The sequence below is a fragment of the Ranitomeya imitator genome, chromosome 1 (genome assembly GCF_032444005.1).
Source record: "Ranitomeya imitator isolate aRanImi1 chromosome 1, aRanImi1.pri, whole genome shotgun sequence".
Lineage (NCBI taxonomy): Eukaryota > Metazoa > Chordata > Amphibia > Anura > Dendrobatidae > Ranitomeya > Ranitomeya imitator.
This window is the reverse complement of record NC_091282.1, coordinates 248,699,152-248,717,431: the sequence shown is the minus strand read 5'-3', so window position 1 is coordinate 248,717,431 and position 18,280 is coordinate 248,699,152. Positions and strand designations below refer to the sequence as shown.

Here is an 18,280-nt window from a genome sequence, read left to right as displayed (position 1 = left end):
CCACATTCAAGAAGTTTATTAACCCTTCAGGTGTTTAATAGGAATTTTTGGAATGTTTAAATAAAAATGAACATTTAACTTTTTTACACAAAAAATTTACTTCAGCTCTAATTTGTTTTATTTTACCAAGGGTAACAGGAGAAATTGGACCCAAAAAGTTGTTGTCCAATTTGTCCTGAGTACGCTGATACCCCATATGTGGCAGTAAACCACTGTTTGGGCGCATGGGAGAGCTCGGAAGGGAAGGAGCGCTATTTGACTTTTCAATGCAAAATTGACAGGAATTGAGATGGGACGCCATGTTGCGTTTGGAGAGCCACTGATGTGCCTAAACATTGAAACCCCCCACAAGTGACACCATTTTGGAAAGTAGACCCCCTAAGGAACTTATCTGGATGTGTGGTGAGCACTTTGACCCACCAAGTGCTTCACAGAAGTTTATAATGCAGAACCGTAAAAATAAAAAATCATATTTTTTCACAAAAATTATATTTTTGCCCCCAATTTTTTATTTTTCCAAGGGTAAGAGAAGAAATTGGACCTCAAAAGTTGTTGTCCAATTTGTCCTAAGTACGCTGATACCCCATATGTGGCAGTAAACCACTGTTTGGGCGCATGGGAGAGCTCGGAAGGGAAGGAGCGCTATTTGACTTTTCAATGCAAAATTGACAGGAATTGAGATGGGACGCCATGTTGCGTTTGGAGAGCCACTGATGTGCCTAAACATTGAAACCCCCCACAAGTGACACCATTTTGGAAAGTAGACCCCCTAAGGAACTTATCTGGATGTGTGGTGAGCACTTTGACCCACCAAGGGCTTCACAGAAGTTTATAATGCAGAGCCATAAAAATAAAACAAAATTTTTTTCCCACACAAATTATTTTTTAGCCCCCAGTTTTGTATTTTCCCTAGGGTAACAGGAGAAATTGGACCCCAAAAGTTGTTGTCCAATTTGTCCTGAGTACGCTGATACCCCATATGTGGGGGGGAACCACCGTTTGGGCGCATGGGAGGGTTCGGAAGGGAAGGAGCGCCATTTGGAATGCAGACTTAGATGGAATGGTCTGCAGGCGTCACATTGCGTTTGCAGAGCCCCTAATGTACCTAAACAGTAGAAACCCCCCACAAGTGACACCATTTTGGAAAGTAGACCCCCTAAGGAACTCATCTTGATGTGTTGTGAGAGCTTTGAACCCCCAAGTATTTCACTACAGTTTATAACGCAGAGCCATGCAAATAAAAAATATTTTTTTTTCCACAAAAATTATATTTTAGCCCCCAGTTTTGTATTTTTCCAAGGTTAGCAGGAGAAATTGGACCCTAAATGTTGTTGTCCAATTTGTCCTGAGTACGCTGATACCCCATATGTTGGGGTAAACCCCTGTTTGGGCACACAGGAGAGCTCGGAAGGGAAGGAGCACTGTTTTACTTTTTCAACGCAGAATTGGCTGGAATTGAGATCGGACGCCATGTCGTGTTTGGAGAGCCCCTGATGTGCCGAAACAGTGGAAACCCCCCAATTATAACTGAAACCCTAATCTAAACACACCCCCTAACCCTAATTCCAACGGTAACCCTAACCACACCTCTAACCCTGACACACCCCTAACCCTAATCCCAACCCTATTCCCAACTGTAAATGTAATCTAAACCCTAACCCTAACTTTAGCCCCAACCCTAACTGTAGCCCCAACCCTAACCCTAACCCTAGCCCTAACCCTAGCCCTAACCCTAGCCCTAACCCTAGCCCTAACCCTAGCCCTAACCCTAGCCCTAACCCTAGCCCTAACCCTAGCCCTAACCCTAGCCCTAACCCTAGCCCTAACCCTAGCCCTAGCCCTAGCCCTAGCCCTAATGGGAAAATGGAAATAAATACATTTTTTTTTATTTTTCCCTAACTAAGGGGGTGATGAAGGGGGGTTTGATTTACTTTTATAGCGAGTTTTTTAGCGGATTTTTATGATTGGCAGCCGTCACACACTGAAAGACCCTTTTTATTGCAAAAAATATTTTTTGCAATACCACATTTTGAGAGCTATAATTTTTCCATATTTTGGTCCACAGAGTCATGTGAGGTCTTGTTTTTTGCGGGACGAGTTGACGTTTTTATTGAAAACATTTTTGGGCACGTGACATTTTTTGATCGCTTTTTATTCCGATTTTTGTGAGGAAGAATGACCAAAAGCCAGCTATTCATGAATTTCTATTGGGGGAGGCGTTTATACCGTTCCGCGTTTGGTAAAATTGATAAAGCAGTTTTATTCTTCGGGTCAGTACGATTACAGCGATACCTCATTTATATCATTTTTTTATGGTTTGGTGCTTTTATACGATAAAAACTATTTTACAGAAAAAATAATTATTTTTGCATCGCTTTATTCTCAGGACTATAACTTTTTGTATTTTTTTGCTGATGATGCTGTATGGCGGCTCTTTTTCTGCGGGACAATATGACGCTTTCAGCGGTACCATGGTTATTTATATCTGTCCTTTTGATCGCGTGTTATTCCACTTTTTGTTCGGCGGTATGATAATAAAGCGTTGTTTTTTGCCTCGTTTTTTTTTTTTTTTTTTCTTACGGTGTTTACTGAAGGGGTTAACTAGTGGGACAGTTTTATAGGTCGGGTCGTTACGGAGGCGGCGATACTAAATATGTGTACTTTTATTGGTTTTTTTTTTATTTAGATGAAGAAATGTATTTATGGGAATAATATTTTTTTTTTTTTTTTTCATTATTTTGGAATTTTTTTTTTTTTTATTTTTTTTTTACACATTTGGAAAATTTTTTTTTTACTTTTTTACTTTGTCCCAGGGGGGGACATCACAGATCAGTGATCTGACAGTTTGCACAGCACTCTGTCAGATCACTGATCTGATAGGAGTGCAGGCTGCTTCACAGTGCCTGCTCTGAGCAGGCTCTGTGAAGCCACCTCCCTCCCTGCAGGACCCGGATCCGCGGCCATCTTGGATCCGGGGCTCGAGCAGGGAGGGAGGTGAGGAGACCCTCGCAGCAACGCGATCACATCGCGTTGCTGCGGGGGGCTCAGGGAAGCCCGCAGGGAGCCCCCTCCCTGCGCGGTGCTTCCCTGCACCGCCGGCACATCGCGATCATCTTTGATCGCGGTGTGCCAGGGGTTAATGTGCCGGGGGCGGTCCGTGACCGCTCCTGGCACATAGTGCCGGATGTCAGCTGCGATAAGCAGCTGACACCCGGCCGCGATCGGCCGCGCTCCCCCCGTGAGCGCGGCCGATCGGCTATGACGTACTATCCCGTCCAGGGTCAGATAAGCCCAGGGCACCTCGACGGGATAGTACGTCTAAGGTCACAGAGGGGTTAAGTCTGCGGTCATACAGAATGACTTGTAGACTTATGAATCCCCCCAGTGCACGCATCGATGCGGGGATTCTCCGATTTCTGAGCCCGGTACAGGAGGGCATCTATACATTATACATACTCCTGACCAGAGACGAACGGGTGGGCGTGGCCTTGCACCATACACTTGTATTGAGCTAGGCCACGCCCACTAGACGGGCTCTGGTAAGGAGTATGTATAACACAAATACCCTCCGGTCCCGGCGAATCCTTGCAGCACACATAGTACGTGCGCTGGGAGGACTCATAAGTCTGTAGCCACACAGAGTGCCTGCAGACTTATCAATTTAGACCAGACAACCCCTTTAAGGTTGGGAGAGACACTTTCTTATTGCCATATTGTACAAAACAGGATACTAACAAGAAGCCCCAGCTAGATCGTGTCAAGCACAGTAAAAAAAAGTGCAACACTGTACGCAAATAATTACGTTAAGATAGCAAAATTATTACTTCATACAATACCAACATAGGTAATGCAATTACAGCAGTGTTGACACTAACAAAGTTTATTTTAAAGGGACACTGTCACCTGAATTTGGAGGGAACAATCTTCAGCCATGGAGGCGGGGTTTTTGTGTGTTTGATTCACCCTTTCCTTACCCGCTGGCTGCAATATTGGATTGAAGTTAATTCTCTGTCCTCCATAGTACACGCCTGCACAAGGTGCAATCTTGCCTTGCGCAGGCGTGTACTATGGAGGACAGAGAATGAACTTCAATCCAATATTGCAGCCAGCATGCAGCCAGCGGGTAAGGAAAGGGTGAATCAAACACACAAAAACCCCGCCTCCATGGCTGAGGATTGTTCCCTCCAAATTCAGATGACAGTGTCCCTTTAAGCAATAGATCTTGCAACAATAATAATAACTTCCACAATTGGAAGTACTATTACTGCGGAGGTCGGATCCCCTGCTTTAATGAGGGATCTGGCGGTGAGCCCGCATCAAAGCCGGGACATGTCAGCTGTTTTGAACAGCTGACATGTGCCCGCAATAGCGACGCGTGGACTCGCGATTCACCCGCCGCCATTAACTAGTTAAATGCCGCTGTCAAACGCTGACAACGGCATTTAACCGGCGATTCTGCCAGAAATGAGCGCATCGCCAACCCCCGTCACATGATCGGGGGTCAGCGATGCGTCGGCATAGCATTCAGAGGTCTCTTTGAGACCTCTATGGTTGCTGATGCTGACATGCTGTGAGCGCCACCCTGTGGTCGGCACTCATAGCAAGCCTGTAATTCAGCTACATAGGAGCGATCTGATGATCGCTGCTATGTAGCAGAGCCGATCAGGTTATGTCAGCTTCTAGCCTCCCATGGAGGCTACTGAAGCATGGCAAAAGTAAAAAAAAAAAAAAAAAAAGAAAAAAAAGTTTAATATGAAAAAAATAAAAATATAAAAGTTTACATCACCCCCCTTTCGCCCCATTCAAAATAAAAACAAAAAAAAATATCAAACATACACATATTTGGCATCGCCGCGTTCAGAAATCGCCCGATCAATTAAAAAAAAGCATTAACCCGAAAATTGCGCTTTTTTTTTTTTTTTTTTGCAAAGTTTGGAATTTTTTTTTACCATTTAGATAAAATGTAACCTAGACATGTTTGGTGTCTATGAATTCGTAATGACCTGGAGAATCAAAATGGCAGGTCAGTTTTAGCATTTATTGAACCTAGCAAAAAAGCCAAACAAAAAAGTGTGGGATTGCACTTTTTTTGCAATTTTACAGCACTTGGAATTTTTTTTTCATTTTCTAGTACTCGACCTCGACATGCTAAAACCAATGATGTCGTTCAAAAGTGCAACTTATCCCGCAAAAAACAAGCCCTCATGTGGCCATATTGACAGAAAAATAAAAAAAGTTATGGCTCTGGGAAGGAGGAGAGCGAAAAACGAGAATGCAAAAATGGAAAAGGGCAAGGTCTTGAAGGAGTTAAATAAAATGTTCCTGTGCTCAGATAATCTTATAAATGTGCCCCTGCTGTGTACTGTGTAATGGCTGTGTCTGACCGTACAGGGACATGGTCTGGTCATACCACAGCTCCTGGGCAGGGGAGGAAGCAAAAGAGTATACAGACCGGACAGCAGAGAATCACAAAATTATTTTTGTGAGGTAAAACCTTTCACTGCCTGTTTTTAAGCAAATAAATAATCAACTGTGATCCCCTGCTGTAATGTCTGTATACTCTTTTGGTTCCTCCCTTGCCCAGGAGCTGTGCTATGATCAGACCATGTCCCTGTACGGTCAGAATACCATTTTTGCTTATACACTTAAACAAAAAAAACAAACAAAAAACAACTAATCTTACGTTATTCTGCATTGGAGAAAATTACATTTGGCCTGTATGCCATTTTTATGACTAACCCTTACCCAACACAAGTCTAGTTTCTGTCAAAGTAAGTAGACACGGCCTCTTGGCTTCCGTGCGACTAATTTTTGCTATCTGTTAAACCCAGAAAAGTATCTTGGCGCGTGGCATATTATGCCGCTATGGTACACTCGCTATGTTAATGTGTAGTGTCCAGTTACGTAGTGACATTAGTAGAAAGAAAAAGGGGGGACAGCGCTTAGGGCAGATGCACACATCCATTTTCTTTTGTGTGTAAGCTATCTGTGTAAGGTCTGTAATTTGCTGCTTAATTGGTAGGAGAACGTACGTAAGACATACGAGAAAAATGGATGCAACAAGAATTGTAAAAACTGACGCATAGACCATTGGATCAAATGGTTCCCTGAAAAATGCCCACAGTAAAAATGCCCACACGGAAATTTGCCCACATGGAAAATTGCCAATTGCAGCATCACAAAGTTTCAGATCTATGATATTTGAGGTGAAAGGTGAGGATGTTCACATGATGTGTGATCAACTTGTGATTTACAGCTGACCTAGTGCAAAACTGCAAACATGCTGAAGATCTGTGGTTTGTAGCAGTCTGTCATTATCAGCAATAGATAGATCTAGTCTGCTCTCATCTCTCACTGATTCTGCCTTAGGCTGGGTTCACACTGCGTTAGTGTGACCCGTTTAACGGACTACGTTACACCGCGGCATAACGCGGTGTAACGTAGTCAGTTAACGCCGCCATTACTTTCAATGGCGGACGCATCACTAGCGCACGCCCACAATGGGCGTGCGCTAGTGATGTGCCGTCATTGAGTGACGGACCCGAGACGCGGGCTGCAGTGTGCAGTCCGTTTAACGGATGTGTTGAACGGACTGCACAACGCAAGTGTGAACTTAGCCTTACTCCTCCCACAAGCCCAGAACAGCAGCACATGCCAAACCAGCAGCAGTATGATCCAGAGGAGCCATCACTGCTATCAGTACCCACAAAAGAATCACTGCATTATCTGTGGAGTTACATGGGACTGTAGGTCAGATCTAATACATTATCATCTCAGTGGGTGCCCACCAAAAGCAGGGTGCTGCTGGCTGAGATAGATGGTTCTGGAAGCCCAGAAAGCACCGCAGAAAGGTGAGATTCTGTCAGAAGAGCGGAAGTGCCTCCGTTCTCCCATTGACTTCAGTGGCAGTGAATCTGGCGCCTGCACTTCCTTCCCTGTCCACTTATGGCTACCAAGAGTAATAGTGAACAGACCCTACCTAGTTATGTATCATACACATATACTGCAGGTGCAGGCAGGCATAGGATGGAAGGAAATGCAGAGTGGATTTGAAGAAGGGTCTCTAGGCCCAGACACACCACAATGAGAGTGGAATAAGGGTCTCTAGGCCCAGACACACCACAATGAGAGTGGAATAAGGGTCTCTAGGCCCAGACACACCACAATGAGAGTGGAATAAGGGTCTCTAGGCCCAGACACACCACAAAGAGTGGAATAAGGGTCTCTAGGCCCAGACACACCACAATGAGAGTGGAATAAGGGTCTCTAGGCCCAGACACACCACAATGAGAGTGGAATAAGGGTCTCTAGGCCCAGACACACCACAATGAGAGTGGAATAAGGGTCTCTAGGCCCAGACACACCACAATGAGAGTGGAATAAGGGTCTCTAGGCCCACACACACCACACAGAGTGGAATAAGGGTCTCTAGGCCCACACACACCACACAGAGTGGAATAAGGGTCTCTAGGCCCACACACTCCACACAGAGTGGAATAAGGGTCTCTAGGCCCACACACACCACACAGAGTGGAATAAGGGTCTCTAGGCCCACATACACCACAATGAGAGTAGAATTATTGTTAGCACAGTGGAATAACAACTCCTAAGAACAGAATCCGTACTGTGGGACTAGGGATGAGTGAACCGAACCTGTAGAACCTGGACAAGTAAACTGGACCCAGAGACCTTTGTTGAAATCCATTCTGCATTTTCTTTGCTGCCTGTGTTGTGCTGTATTGTATTTCAATGGAGCCCATGGAAGTCAAGGACAATCACCCGGCAGCTAATTATTTGCAGGTGTGCAATGATTGTTTAAGAAACTTAAATTATTGTTGTTATTAGACCTTCTTAATAAACTTCTTAATAAACTTGTCGGTAGTTTTTTATGTGGGCAATTTTCGCCGACATTCTTCTGTGCTGCAAAGCATCTCACCTATAATTCTATACTATTCTCCGTTGTGCAGAGCATCTCGCGTATACCTGCATAATATCCCCCTGTCCTGCAAAGCATTTAACCTATAGATCATTGCTATTCTCTATTCTGCAGAGCAACTCACCTATAATTCTATATTATTCTTCTGCCCTGCAGAGCATCTCATGTATACATGCATATACTATCCCCCTGTCCTACAGAGAATTTAACCTATAATTCAGCCTGTGGGCTATTCTCTGTGGGCATTCTTCACCTTGCACCTCAAATATCGTGGATCTGAAACTTTGTGATGCTGCAATGGGCGATTTTCCGTGTGGGCATTTTTCCTATGGGCATTTTTCTGGTCACCGGATCAAACATACTGAACAGAACACATGGTTCGATTCATCACCGCTTTCATGCCTGAATTCTGGTGTAAAAACTTTGAACAGTTGCAAAATTTAACTGCAACGCAGAGTTGTGCCTAAATTTTGTGAGTTTTGGAGTCTTCATGGAGTGTTAAATAGAAAGAGCGGGGGTTGGGACGGGGGAGCGGTGTACGCCGTTAGGGAGTAGGATTTGAGGAGGCCTCTTGATGAATCAGGAGTGTGACACCAGCTCATCATGAACTTCGCTGAGCTTGATGAATCGAGGCCATGGACTGTTTTTCACTTATGAGAAAAAATAGAATTATTCTCACCGTTAATTCGGTTTCTAGGAACCTTCCACGACAGCGGTACTGGAGGATGTCTCCCCGCCCTAATGGGGGGCAGGAAACACAAAGAGGGTAAATACCCTCCCCTTCCTGCCACCTCCAGTGTTTTTTCTGGACACAGTAGTATGTATAATTACCACTTAAGTGCAGGATTCATCCAATAAAATTATCAGATAGGGAGGGAAATTAGTGCTGTTGTGGGAGGTTCCTAGAAACCGAATTAACGGTAAGAATAATTCTATTTTCTCCAGTCACCTTCCACGACAGCGGTACTGGAGTAGTACCAACAAATAATTTCTGGGGGGGGGGGGGGGGGACAACCGCCTGCAGAACTGTTCTGCCGAAAGTTAAATCCCGGTTGAAATCAAGCCTGTAGTGCCTGGTGAACGTATGGACTGATGACCAGGTGGCAGCTCTGCAAATCTGCTCCGTAGAAGCGTCACCTCTCTCTGCCCATGATGTTGACACCGACCGTGTAGAATGGGCCTTCAGTGATGGAGGAGGTGGTAGATTCTGGGATGAGTATGCCAGAGATATGGCTTGTTTAATCCAGTTGGCGATTGTATTTTTTGTCGCCTTTCTACCTTTGTTCTTTCCGGAGAGTTGAATGAAGAGATTTTGATCAATCCTCCAACTGTTTGTGAAAGATAATATAGAACCACTCTGTGGACATCCAGAGTGTGGAAGGACTCTTCTCTCGCATTAGAAGGATCCGGGTAGAATGAGGGCAACACTATGTCCTGACCTCTATCAAAGTCTGATGTTACTTTAGGTAAGAAGGTAGGGTCTAGACGAAGGATTATACTATCAGATGTTACCCTCAAGTAAGGCTCTTGTATGGATAGGGCATGCAGTTCTCCTATCCGTCTGGTAGAGGTAATAGCCACTAAAAAGACCGTTTTTAGGGTAAGAACCTTTAATGAAGACTGAGATAAAGGTTCGAAAGGATCCCGAGTTAGACTATTAAGGACCAAATTAAGGTCCCAAGGAGGAGTATTGTTGAACTCTGGGGTGGATTCTACTCGCTGAAGTTATAAAATGTCTGATCCACCGATGTTTGGCTAGTTCCTGGTCAAAATAGGAGCTAACTGCTGAAATTTGTACCTTTAAAGGTATTGGGCCTAAGACCCAAATCTAGACCCCTTTGCAAGAAGTCCAGAATTTTGGCAATATTTGTATGAAATGGGTCTGGAATATCTGGAAGATACCACGATGAAAACTTCTTCCAGATTTTGGCATAAACTGGCAATGGTTATGGGTTTTTTACTGTTTTGGAGAGTATGAATTACTTCATCTGAGAGACCTCTTGCCTTTAGTATTTCGGCTTCAGAAGCCATGCTGAAAGATTTAACCTGTGAAGGTTTGGATGCAGCAAAGGCCCTTGATGAAGAAGATTCTCCTTCTGAGGTAGATATATTGGACCTTCCTGAGCCATGTCTAACAGGGCGCTGTACCAACTCCTCCCCGGCCATGTTGGCGCGATTAGAAATCGCAGTAACTCGCTCTGATCGGATCTTCTGTAGAGTTTTTGATAGTAATGGGATCGGAGGAAAGGCATACACGAGGTTGAACCTCCACGGGTGAGAGAACGCATCCATGCCCAGTGCTCTGTCTGCCATATTTAGGGAGAAATATGTTTGCAGCTTGGCATTCTGACTGTTGGCAAAAAGGTCCACTTCTGGGATCCCCCATCTGGATATCAAGGAGAGGAAGACCTCCTGGTCCAGACACCATTCCCCTGGATGTACATCCCTTCTGCTCAGGAAATCTGCCTGGGTATTGGCCGACCCTTTCAGGTGAACTGCCGAAATAGAGAGGAGGTGCCTCTCTGCCCAGAAAAAAAATGTTCGAGGCTAAGGTTTTTAGTTTCTTGAATCTTGTGCCTCCCTGATGACGAAGGTATGCTACCGTGGTCATATTGTCGGAATATATTCTGACATGGTGTCCCTGAACAATAAAGGATGCGGCTTTTAACGCTTCTTCCACCGCCTTCAGTTCTCTGAAGTTTGAAGAGCTTGCTCTGATGTCTGGGGCCCAGGTGCCCTGGAAATGAGTTCCCTCGACTATAGCTCCCCATCCCCTTTGACTGGCGTCCGATGTGAGTGTCTGTAGCGGGACCTGGTCCCAACTGACCCCCCGTTGGAGGTTTCGGAGCCGTAGCCACCATGTCAGGGATGCCTTGACATGATTGGGGAGGGAAATTCTCTTGGAAAGAGAACTCTGCTGTCTGTCCCAGGATGATAGGACATGGGTTTGGAGGACTCTCATGTGGGCTTGGGCCCAAGATACCATCTGGATACAAGATGTTAGAGATCCCAGAATAGACATGGAATGTCGTAGAGTAGGAGCCTTCAGGGTTCTGAATGCTGTTATCTTCTGTACCAGATCGAGTTGACGTTCTCTGGGCAGAAAGGATCTCCTCAACTCCGAGTCCAGAAGGACCCCTAGGAACTTCTTCCTCCTGGAGGGAAGTAAGTCCGATTTCTCTAGATTCGGGATCCAACCCAATGACTTTAGGATTTCTAGAGATTTTGTTAAGTCCGCCTTGAGGCGGGAGACTGAAGGAGCGACAATGAGTAGATCGTCTAGATAGGGTACTATGCAGATCCCCTGAAGACGAATGAATAAAATGGCTTCTGTCATGATCTTTGTTAAGACTCTGGGAGCTGAGGCGATTCCGAAGGGAAGGGAGTTGAACTGATAGCATACTATCTCCCGATCCTGAGATATTGCGAATCTTAGGTATTTCCGGAATTCTGGATGGATTGGGACGTGGTAATAAGCGTCCCTCAGATCCACCGTAGCCATCACCCAGTCCTGTCCTATCAGAGGGATCGCTGTTTTGACTGACTCCATCTTGAACCTCCTGTAGGTTATTACTCGATTCAGAGGTTTCAAGTTGATTAATATTCGGTGCTTTCCCGAAGGTTTCTTGATCAGAAACAGGTGGGAATAATGTCCTCTGCCCATTTCTTGTTGAGGTACTGGGGAAATTACTCCTGCCTGGAGTAACTCTTGAAGTCCGGAAAGGAATGCGCCCTGAGGGCTGAGACTCTGTAATGAGGTTATCCTTATGTGATGAGGGCTCTCGAACTCTAATTTTAGTCCATTTTGAATAGTGTCGAGTACCCACTGGTTCGACGAAATGGAACTCCACTGGTTGATGAAGCTCGAGAGTCGACCCCCGACGCCCTGGGCATAGTCACTGCTTGTCTGGGGCCTGCTGGGACTGGGGAACCAGGATGTTCCTACCCTTCCCCCCTTTAGAATAGCTCCAGCGTCCTGACTTGCCTTTTCCTTTGAACTCTCGTTCGAAGGGTTGTTCTTTTGAGGGACGAAAAAAAAACGTTTTTTCGGATTCCTCTGTTCAGGAAGCGCTTTTTTCTTGTCTGTTGCCTTTTCCAGTATATCGTCCAGAGCCTGCATGAATAGATAGCGGCCCTGAAAGGGAATGGCACAGAGCTTTGTTTTGGACGTTATGTCCCCATTCCAAGACTTCAGCCATAGAGCTCTTCTGGCTGAGTTAGAGAGTTAGAGAGAACTGCCGATTTAGCAGCCACTCTAACGGACTCTGCCGAAGCATCGGCAAGGAAGCCCGTAGCTTTCTGGAGAAGAGGGAGGGAATCTAAGATTACTTCCCTAGATGTTCCCTGGGTAAGGTGATCTTCAAGCGTGAGGAGCCAACGGAATAGGGATCTAGCCACGCAGGTGGACGCAATGTTTGTTTTAAGGAGATTGGTGGAAGTCTCCCAAGATCTTCTTAGTAAACTCTCCATTTTGCGGTCCATAGGGTCTCTGAGTTGGGAAGAATCCTCGAAAGGGAGGGTTGTCTTTTTTGATACTCTAGAGACTTGTACATCTACCTTAGTGGTATCCCACAGAGAGACGTCTCCATCGAGAGAGAAACGATTTTTTAGTTCAGAGGGAACAGTAAGTCCTTCTCGGGCGATTCCCATTCATGAAGGATGAGATTCTGTACATTCTCGTGTATAGGAAACCCATTTAATTTTTTAGGTTTTAACCCACCAAACATCTCATCCTGCACTGATGGTTTCTCCTCCTCCTCAACGCCCATTGTCCCCCTGACCATACTAATTAACTCATGTATGTCTTTGAGGAAAAATAGTATTTTTTACTTATGTCTTTGGGGGTGGAAGTGGAGCCCTCATTCTCCCACAAATCCTCCGAGCCGGAGGAATGAAGTTCACCAGAGTATGAATCAGAAATAACCGTTGCCATCTTCCTTTTTTTTTTAGGAGGAGGTGGCGGAGGTAACAGAGACTGGGAAAGGGCCGATACCGAGGACTGAACTTCCTGTTTAATGAGGGATTTAATGCTCTCGAACAAGGATGGCTGTTCTGAGTGTAATATTTCATCAGTGCAGGGCTGGCAAAGTTTCTTCTTGTATGAAGAAGGTAGCTTTGATGCACAAACACCACATTTTCGATCTTCCGATTTCTTGGAAGATCTGTCCTTCCTAGGGGCAGAGGCCTTGTCTCCCTAAAAAAGAGAGAGAAGGGGGACTAAGTATATAGAACCCTAAGGAATACAGGGATAGAGGGACCTGACCCACTACTCACGGTAGGAGGGAGGACGCAGGGCTCGGCAGAAGCAGAGACAGGTCTGTCACCTTCCATGGTCAGTCAGTACTGCAGTCCAGACAGACAGGGGGCCTTACCTGGAGGTGATCTACCAGGGTTAAATACCGTGGAACTTGCGTCCAATCTTGTGCTCCTCCTCCTGGTCCTCCTCCTCCTGGTCCCAGGCGTAGGGGAAAAAACCGCTATGCCCCATCAGATTTGCTTTTCAGACGCGCGTGCGCTCCACCGCTGGAACGCACATGCCGTGAACCGGAAGTTCGGGTACTTCCGGTTCGCGCGTCCACCGTTTCCGGCCTGCCAGGAGAGGAGGAATGCCGGGGAGCCGCGCGGGGACCCCGGCCGCACAACACCGCTCCGCTTTACTCTCGAAGGAGCGCGGGAGGAGGGGTCCCGAGTCCACACCATGTGAGGAGACGGGAGCAGCACCGCAGGGAGGAGAAACATCCCGATCCAGGCTGCCCGGCTAGGTAAGGTTTTGAGTGCTCAGATCGCCGGCCACGGCAGCACTACCGCAGGACCTCTTCATGCCCCATAGGGGACAGGAAAAACACTGGAGGTGGCAGGAAGGGGAGGGTATTTAACCTCTGAGTTTCCTGTCCCCCATTAGGGCAGGGAGACATCCTCCAGTACCGCTGTCGTGGAAGGTGACTGGAGAAATAAAGAATGTGTAAATCCCACCTTAGTGAGGACTCCTTTATTTTCCCCCTTGTAATCTCAAGCCATAACATCCTCTGTGTGAGAAAAGCTGATGCCCCTGATCATTGACTTCCATCCTGCGCTGCTGTTGTCTTTTTCCTTTTTTGTTGTGGCGAATTCTAGGTTCTTTGCAACACAATTTGAGTCCCGCCTCATAGACAGTGGAAAAATACCGCACAGATCTTAATCTCTAGTAAAAGTTGGACTAATGAACTTTCAGACTGGTGACCCGAACGTGTTGTTAGGAAGTGACATACCACAAACAAACGTGTCGTCATGCAGGTTACAGCGTTTAGAGTTCCTGGTTGTAGATACATTTTACCATTTAAAGCTGGCCACATACTCTACATAAAGTCAGCCAAACCCCTCGATTTGCCAGGACTGTCCACCAATCTCATGCACTTGAGCAATGCAGATGTTAGGCACCAGAACTTCACCCCATACCGACATGTGCTGGACATGAATGGTGGATGATGGCCAAGGCCCAGGAGCTGAACTTCCTCCATCATAAGAAGGTTTCAGATAACACAGTGCAACATCCAGGAGCAAAAAATAATTCTGATCTCAAATGTTTAATCCCTAATATGCAGTGGTCAATAGCAGCCATGGCCCATGGCCCCCAGCACAATGTGGTGCCCGGGGTTGCAATGGCAGCCATCAGATAATCACACATTCCAGTGTTATGTCAGCGTTAATAAAAGGATTAGAAAAGGGATTTCACAAAGTTAAAAAAGAAAAAAAAATCCCCCTTACTATGCCCCCTTTAGTGGAAAAACATTAAAAGAAGCTTTTAAAAGTGAAAGTGAACCAGTCAGCTGATTTATGCTGCCTCAAGAACGGGCAATAAGAGAGACCCATTGAAGAGCAGTCTGATGCAAAACGGCCGTGACCCAGGGCTGTGGAGTCAGAGTCTATTTTGGGAGTGGGAATAAAATGGACTCCTAAAACATATAATAAATTGGGTCCAGTAGAACAATGCAGGATGTGCTGTAAATGTTTTCATAAGAATTTGGGAAAGTTATGAAATGTCCTATGAAGGTCTGTTCTCTTCCTGATCTAAGGATCTCGGCTCTTAGGTGGGATGAATCTGTGTTGCACTTTATGTACATGCTCAGTAGGGGGCAGTGCTGGGGAGTCAGGGAAATTGAGAACTTGTGGTTTGGCTTACCGACTCCACAGCCCTGTAATGTCCACCACACTGCCCGTTTCCTCCTGCAGCCATGCTTTTATTGAAGTTTGAATAGAAGTGTTATTATGGGTAGTGGGTGCCACTTTTCCAATTCATGGATTTTGCAATAAGAGAGACGCCCTTTGTTTTGAGCAGAATTAATTCGCTGACAGGCTCCTTTAATCAGTAAGGCCTGATTCACACGTCCGTATATAATACGTATGTGAAAAAACAGTACTCGTGTCATTAGTGTGGCCTTTTTTACCATCAGTTATTCCAGTATGGCTAAAGAGAGAAATAAATTACAAAACTTCTCCTATACTGCTTGCAATGTTAAACACTGACAGCACTCGGATGACACATGGATGCCGTCCGTGTGCTGGACGAGTATTTCCAGGATCCATAGACTGATATTGGCCATGGTCATCCGTACACAGTCTGAGTAAAAACACGGACATATGCACAGCATAGGATATATGGGAACGGGCTGTATCTGTGAAAACGTACTGCAAACTCGGACGTGCGAGGAGCTCTAGGCTTCATGTACTCTGAAATAAAAAAATACAACACATCCTCCTCATCCTCTCAAAAAGTCACCATATCTATAATATAACGCTGGGAGCGTCACTCTGTCCGAAGCCTTTATAGACTGCGCAAGAAGCGGCGCAGTCTGGGCCTCACAGAGTGACGCTATGCGTAAACACTGAACGCACACCGCGATCTCCACCGGAGAGTCAGGGACCGCCAGGAGGGTAAGTATATTCACCTGTCCCGTTCCAGCGCTGCGTGCGGCTCCGTCTCCCGGGTCCTCTGCTGTGACGTTCCCAGTTCAGAGGGCGCGATGACGCGCTTAATGCGCGCTGGCGCCGCCCTCTGACTGAACAGTCACAGCCAGAGGAGCCGGAAGATGGCGGCGCGCAGCGCTGGAACTTGACAGGCAGGTGAGTATAGCAAGTGCTGGGGGCCTGAGCTAGCGGTGACTCCGTCACCTGACCCCCACAGCGCGCTGGTGTCCCCGCCTGCTCAGGCCCCCAGCACTCGGCAGTGTCATTAGAGATACCGAACCCAGCTGGACGGTGGTGGTCTGGTGGGCACAGGGTACAATCTGGCACTGTCATTAGAGATACTGAGCCCAGTTGGACGGTGGTGGTCTGATGGGCACAGGATACAATCTGGCACTGTCATTACAGATACTGAGCCCAGTTGGACGGTGGCGGTCTGGTGGGCACAGGGTACAATCTGGCACTGTCATTACAGATACTGAGCCCAGTTGGACGGTGGTGGTCTGATGGGCACAGGATACAATCTGGCACTGTCATTACAGATACTGAGCCCAGTTGGACGGTGGCGGTCTGGTGGGCACAGGGTACAATCTGGCACTGTCATTAGAGATACTGAGCCCAGTTGGACGGTGGTGGTCTGATGGGCACAGGGTACAATCTGGCATTGTCATTACAGATACTGAGCCCAGTTGGACGGTGGCGGTCTGGTGGGCACAGGGTACAGTCTGGCACTGTCATTACAGATACTGAGCCCAGCTGGACGGTGGTGTTCTGGTGGGCACAGGGTACAGTCTGGCACTGTCATTAGAGGTACTGAGCCCAGCTGGACGGTGGTGGTCTGGTGGGCACAGGGTACAGTCTGGCATTGTCATTACAGATACTGAGCCCAGCTGGACGGTGGTGTTCTGGTGGGCACAGGGTACAGTCTGGCACTGTCATTAGAGGTACTGAGCCCAGCTGGACGGTGGTGGTCTGGTGGGCACAGGGTACAGTCTGGCACTGTCATTAGAGGTACTGAGCCCAGCTGGACGGTGGTGGTCTGGTGGGCACAGGGTACAGTCTGGCATTGTCATTACAGATACTGAGCCCAGCTGGACGGTGGCAGTCTGGTGGGCACAGGGTACAATCTGGTACTGTTCTAGTAGAATATTATTTCTGGAGAAGGTGGCAGTCAGTCATTACACATTGAACCAAGTCCAGGAAAGTTCTGTAAAGCTGATGTGGGACTAAGACCCCCAGCATTCCCGGCCAGCACTGTAGTAAGACTCGTACTTTTCCACCAGCTGGTGTGGCAGTGACCTAGCAGTGCCCCTGGCATGTGTGTGCCCGCCGTATACCCACACATATGGCAGCAGGTGAAGCGCCGGACACAGGATATCAGCACTCTGTGCAATATCCGCACACTATGGAGACTTCATACCCGATAACATAGGCGAGGATCAGCAGCTGGATGACTCGGTTCAGCAGTCCGACCTTGCGGCTCTTAATCAGCGCAATACGCGGGGTGTTGTAGTCGAATATACAGCTGTAGACCTCGGCACAGCAGCCTCCAGCAGACATGACCGCACGGGAGCCGGGACTCAGGACTCCAACGGGTCACGTGTCCAGCCCTCTAGTCAGGGATCAACTCCTCATAAATGGGTGGAGCTGGATTTCCTCCCGAATCGCCATCTACTGGTCGGCAGTGGAAGTGCACGCCTCACATTCAACAGCTGTCAATAGTGAGCTTGGCGCATAGTGGTCCGCTGCTCCGTTCACACAATTGTCCGCCGCTCCGTTCACATGATTTTCCGCGGCTCCGTTCACATGATTTTCCGCGGTTCCGTACACACGATTGTCCGCGGCTCCGTTCACACGATTGTCCGCGGCTCCGTTCACACGATTGTCCGCGGCTCCGTTCACACGATTGTCCGAGGCTCCGTTCACACGATTGTCCGAGGCTCCGTTCACACGATTGTCCCCGCTCCATTCACACGATTGTCCGCGGCTCCGTTCACACGATTGTCCGAGGCTTCGTTCACACGATTGTCCGAGGCTCCGTTCACACGATTGTCCCCGCTCCGTTCACACGATTGTCCACCGCTCCGTTCACACGATTGTCCGCGGCTCCGTTCACATGATTGTCCGCGGCTCCGTTCACATGATTGTCCGCGGCTCCGTTCACATGATTGTCCGTCGCTCCGTTCACACAATTGTCCACCGCTCCGTTCACATGATTGTCCACCGCTCCGTTCACATGATTGTCAGCGGCTCCGTACACATGATTGTCAGCGGCTCCGTACACATGATTGTCCGCCGCTCCGGTCACTTGATTGTCCGCCGCTCCGGTCACATGATTGTCCGCGGCTCCGGTCACATGATTGTCCGCCGCTGCGGTCACATGATTGTCCGCCGCTCCGGTCA

General features: G+C 47.3%; 1 protein-coding gene across 2 annotated transcripts in view; it reads right to left on the bottom strand.

Annotated features, from left to right (window-relative positions):
• The window catches only part of P2RX4 (purinergic receptor P2X 4), a 122,653-nt gene extending 105,158 nt beyond the window's left edge, over window positions 1-17,495 (bottom strand). The window contains exon 1 of one of the 2 annotated variants that reach the window (XM_069755360.1): window positions 17,298-17,495. In XM_069755360.1, the coding sequence (XP_069611461.1) occupies window positions 17,298-17,437 (140 nt within the window). In that variant the 5' untranslated portion in view covers window positions 17,438-17,495. The remainder of the gene's footprint in view (window positions 1-17,297) is intronic. The other variant, XM_069755370.1, reaches the window with a different exon arrangement.
• Between the last annotated feature and the right edge of the window lie 785 nt (window positions 17,496-18,280).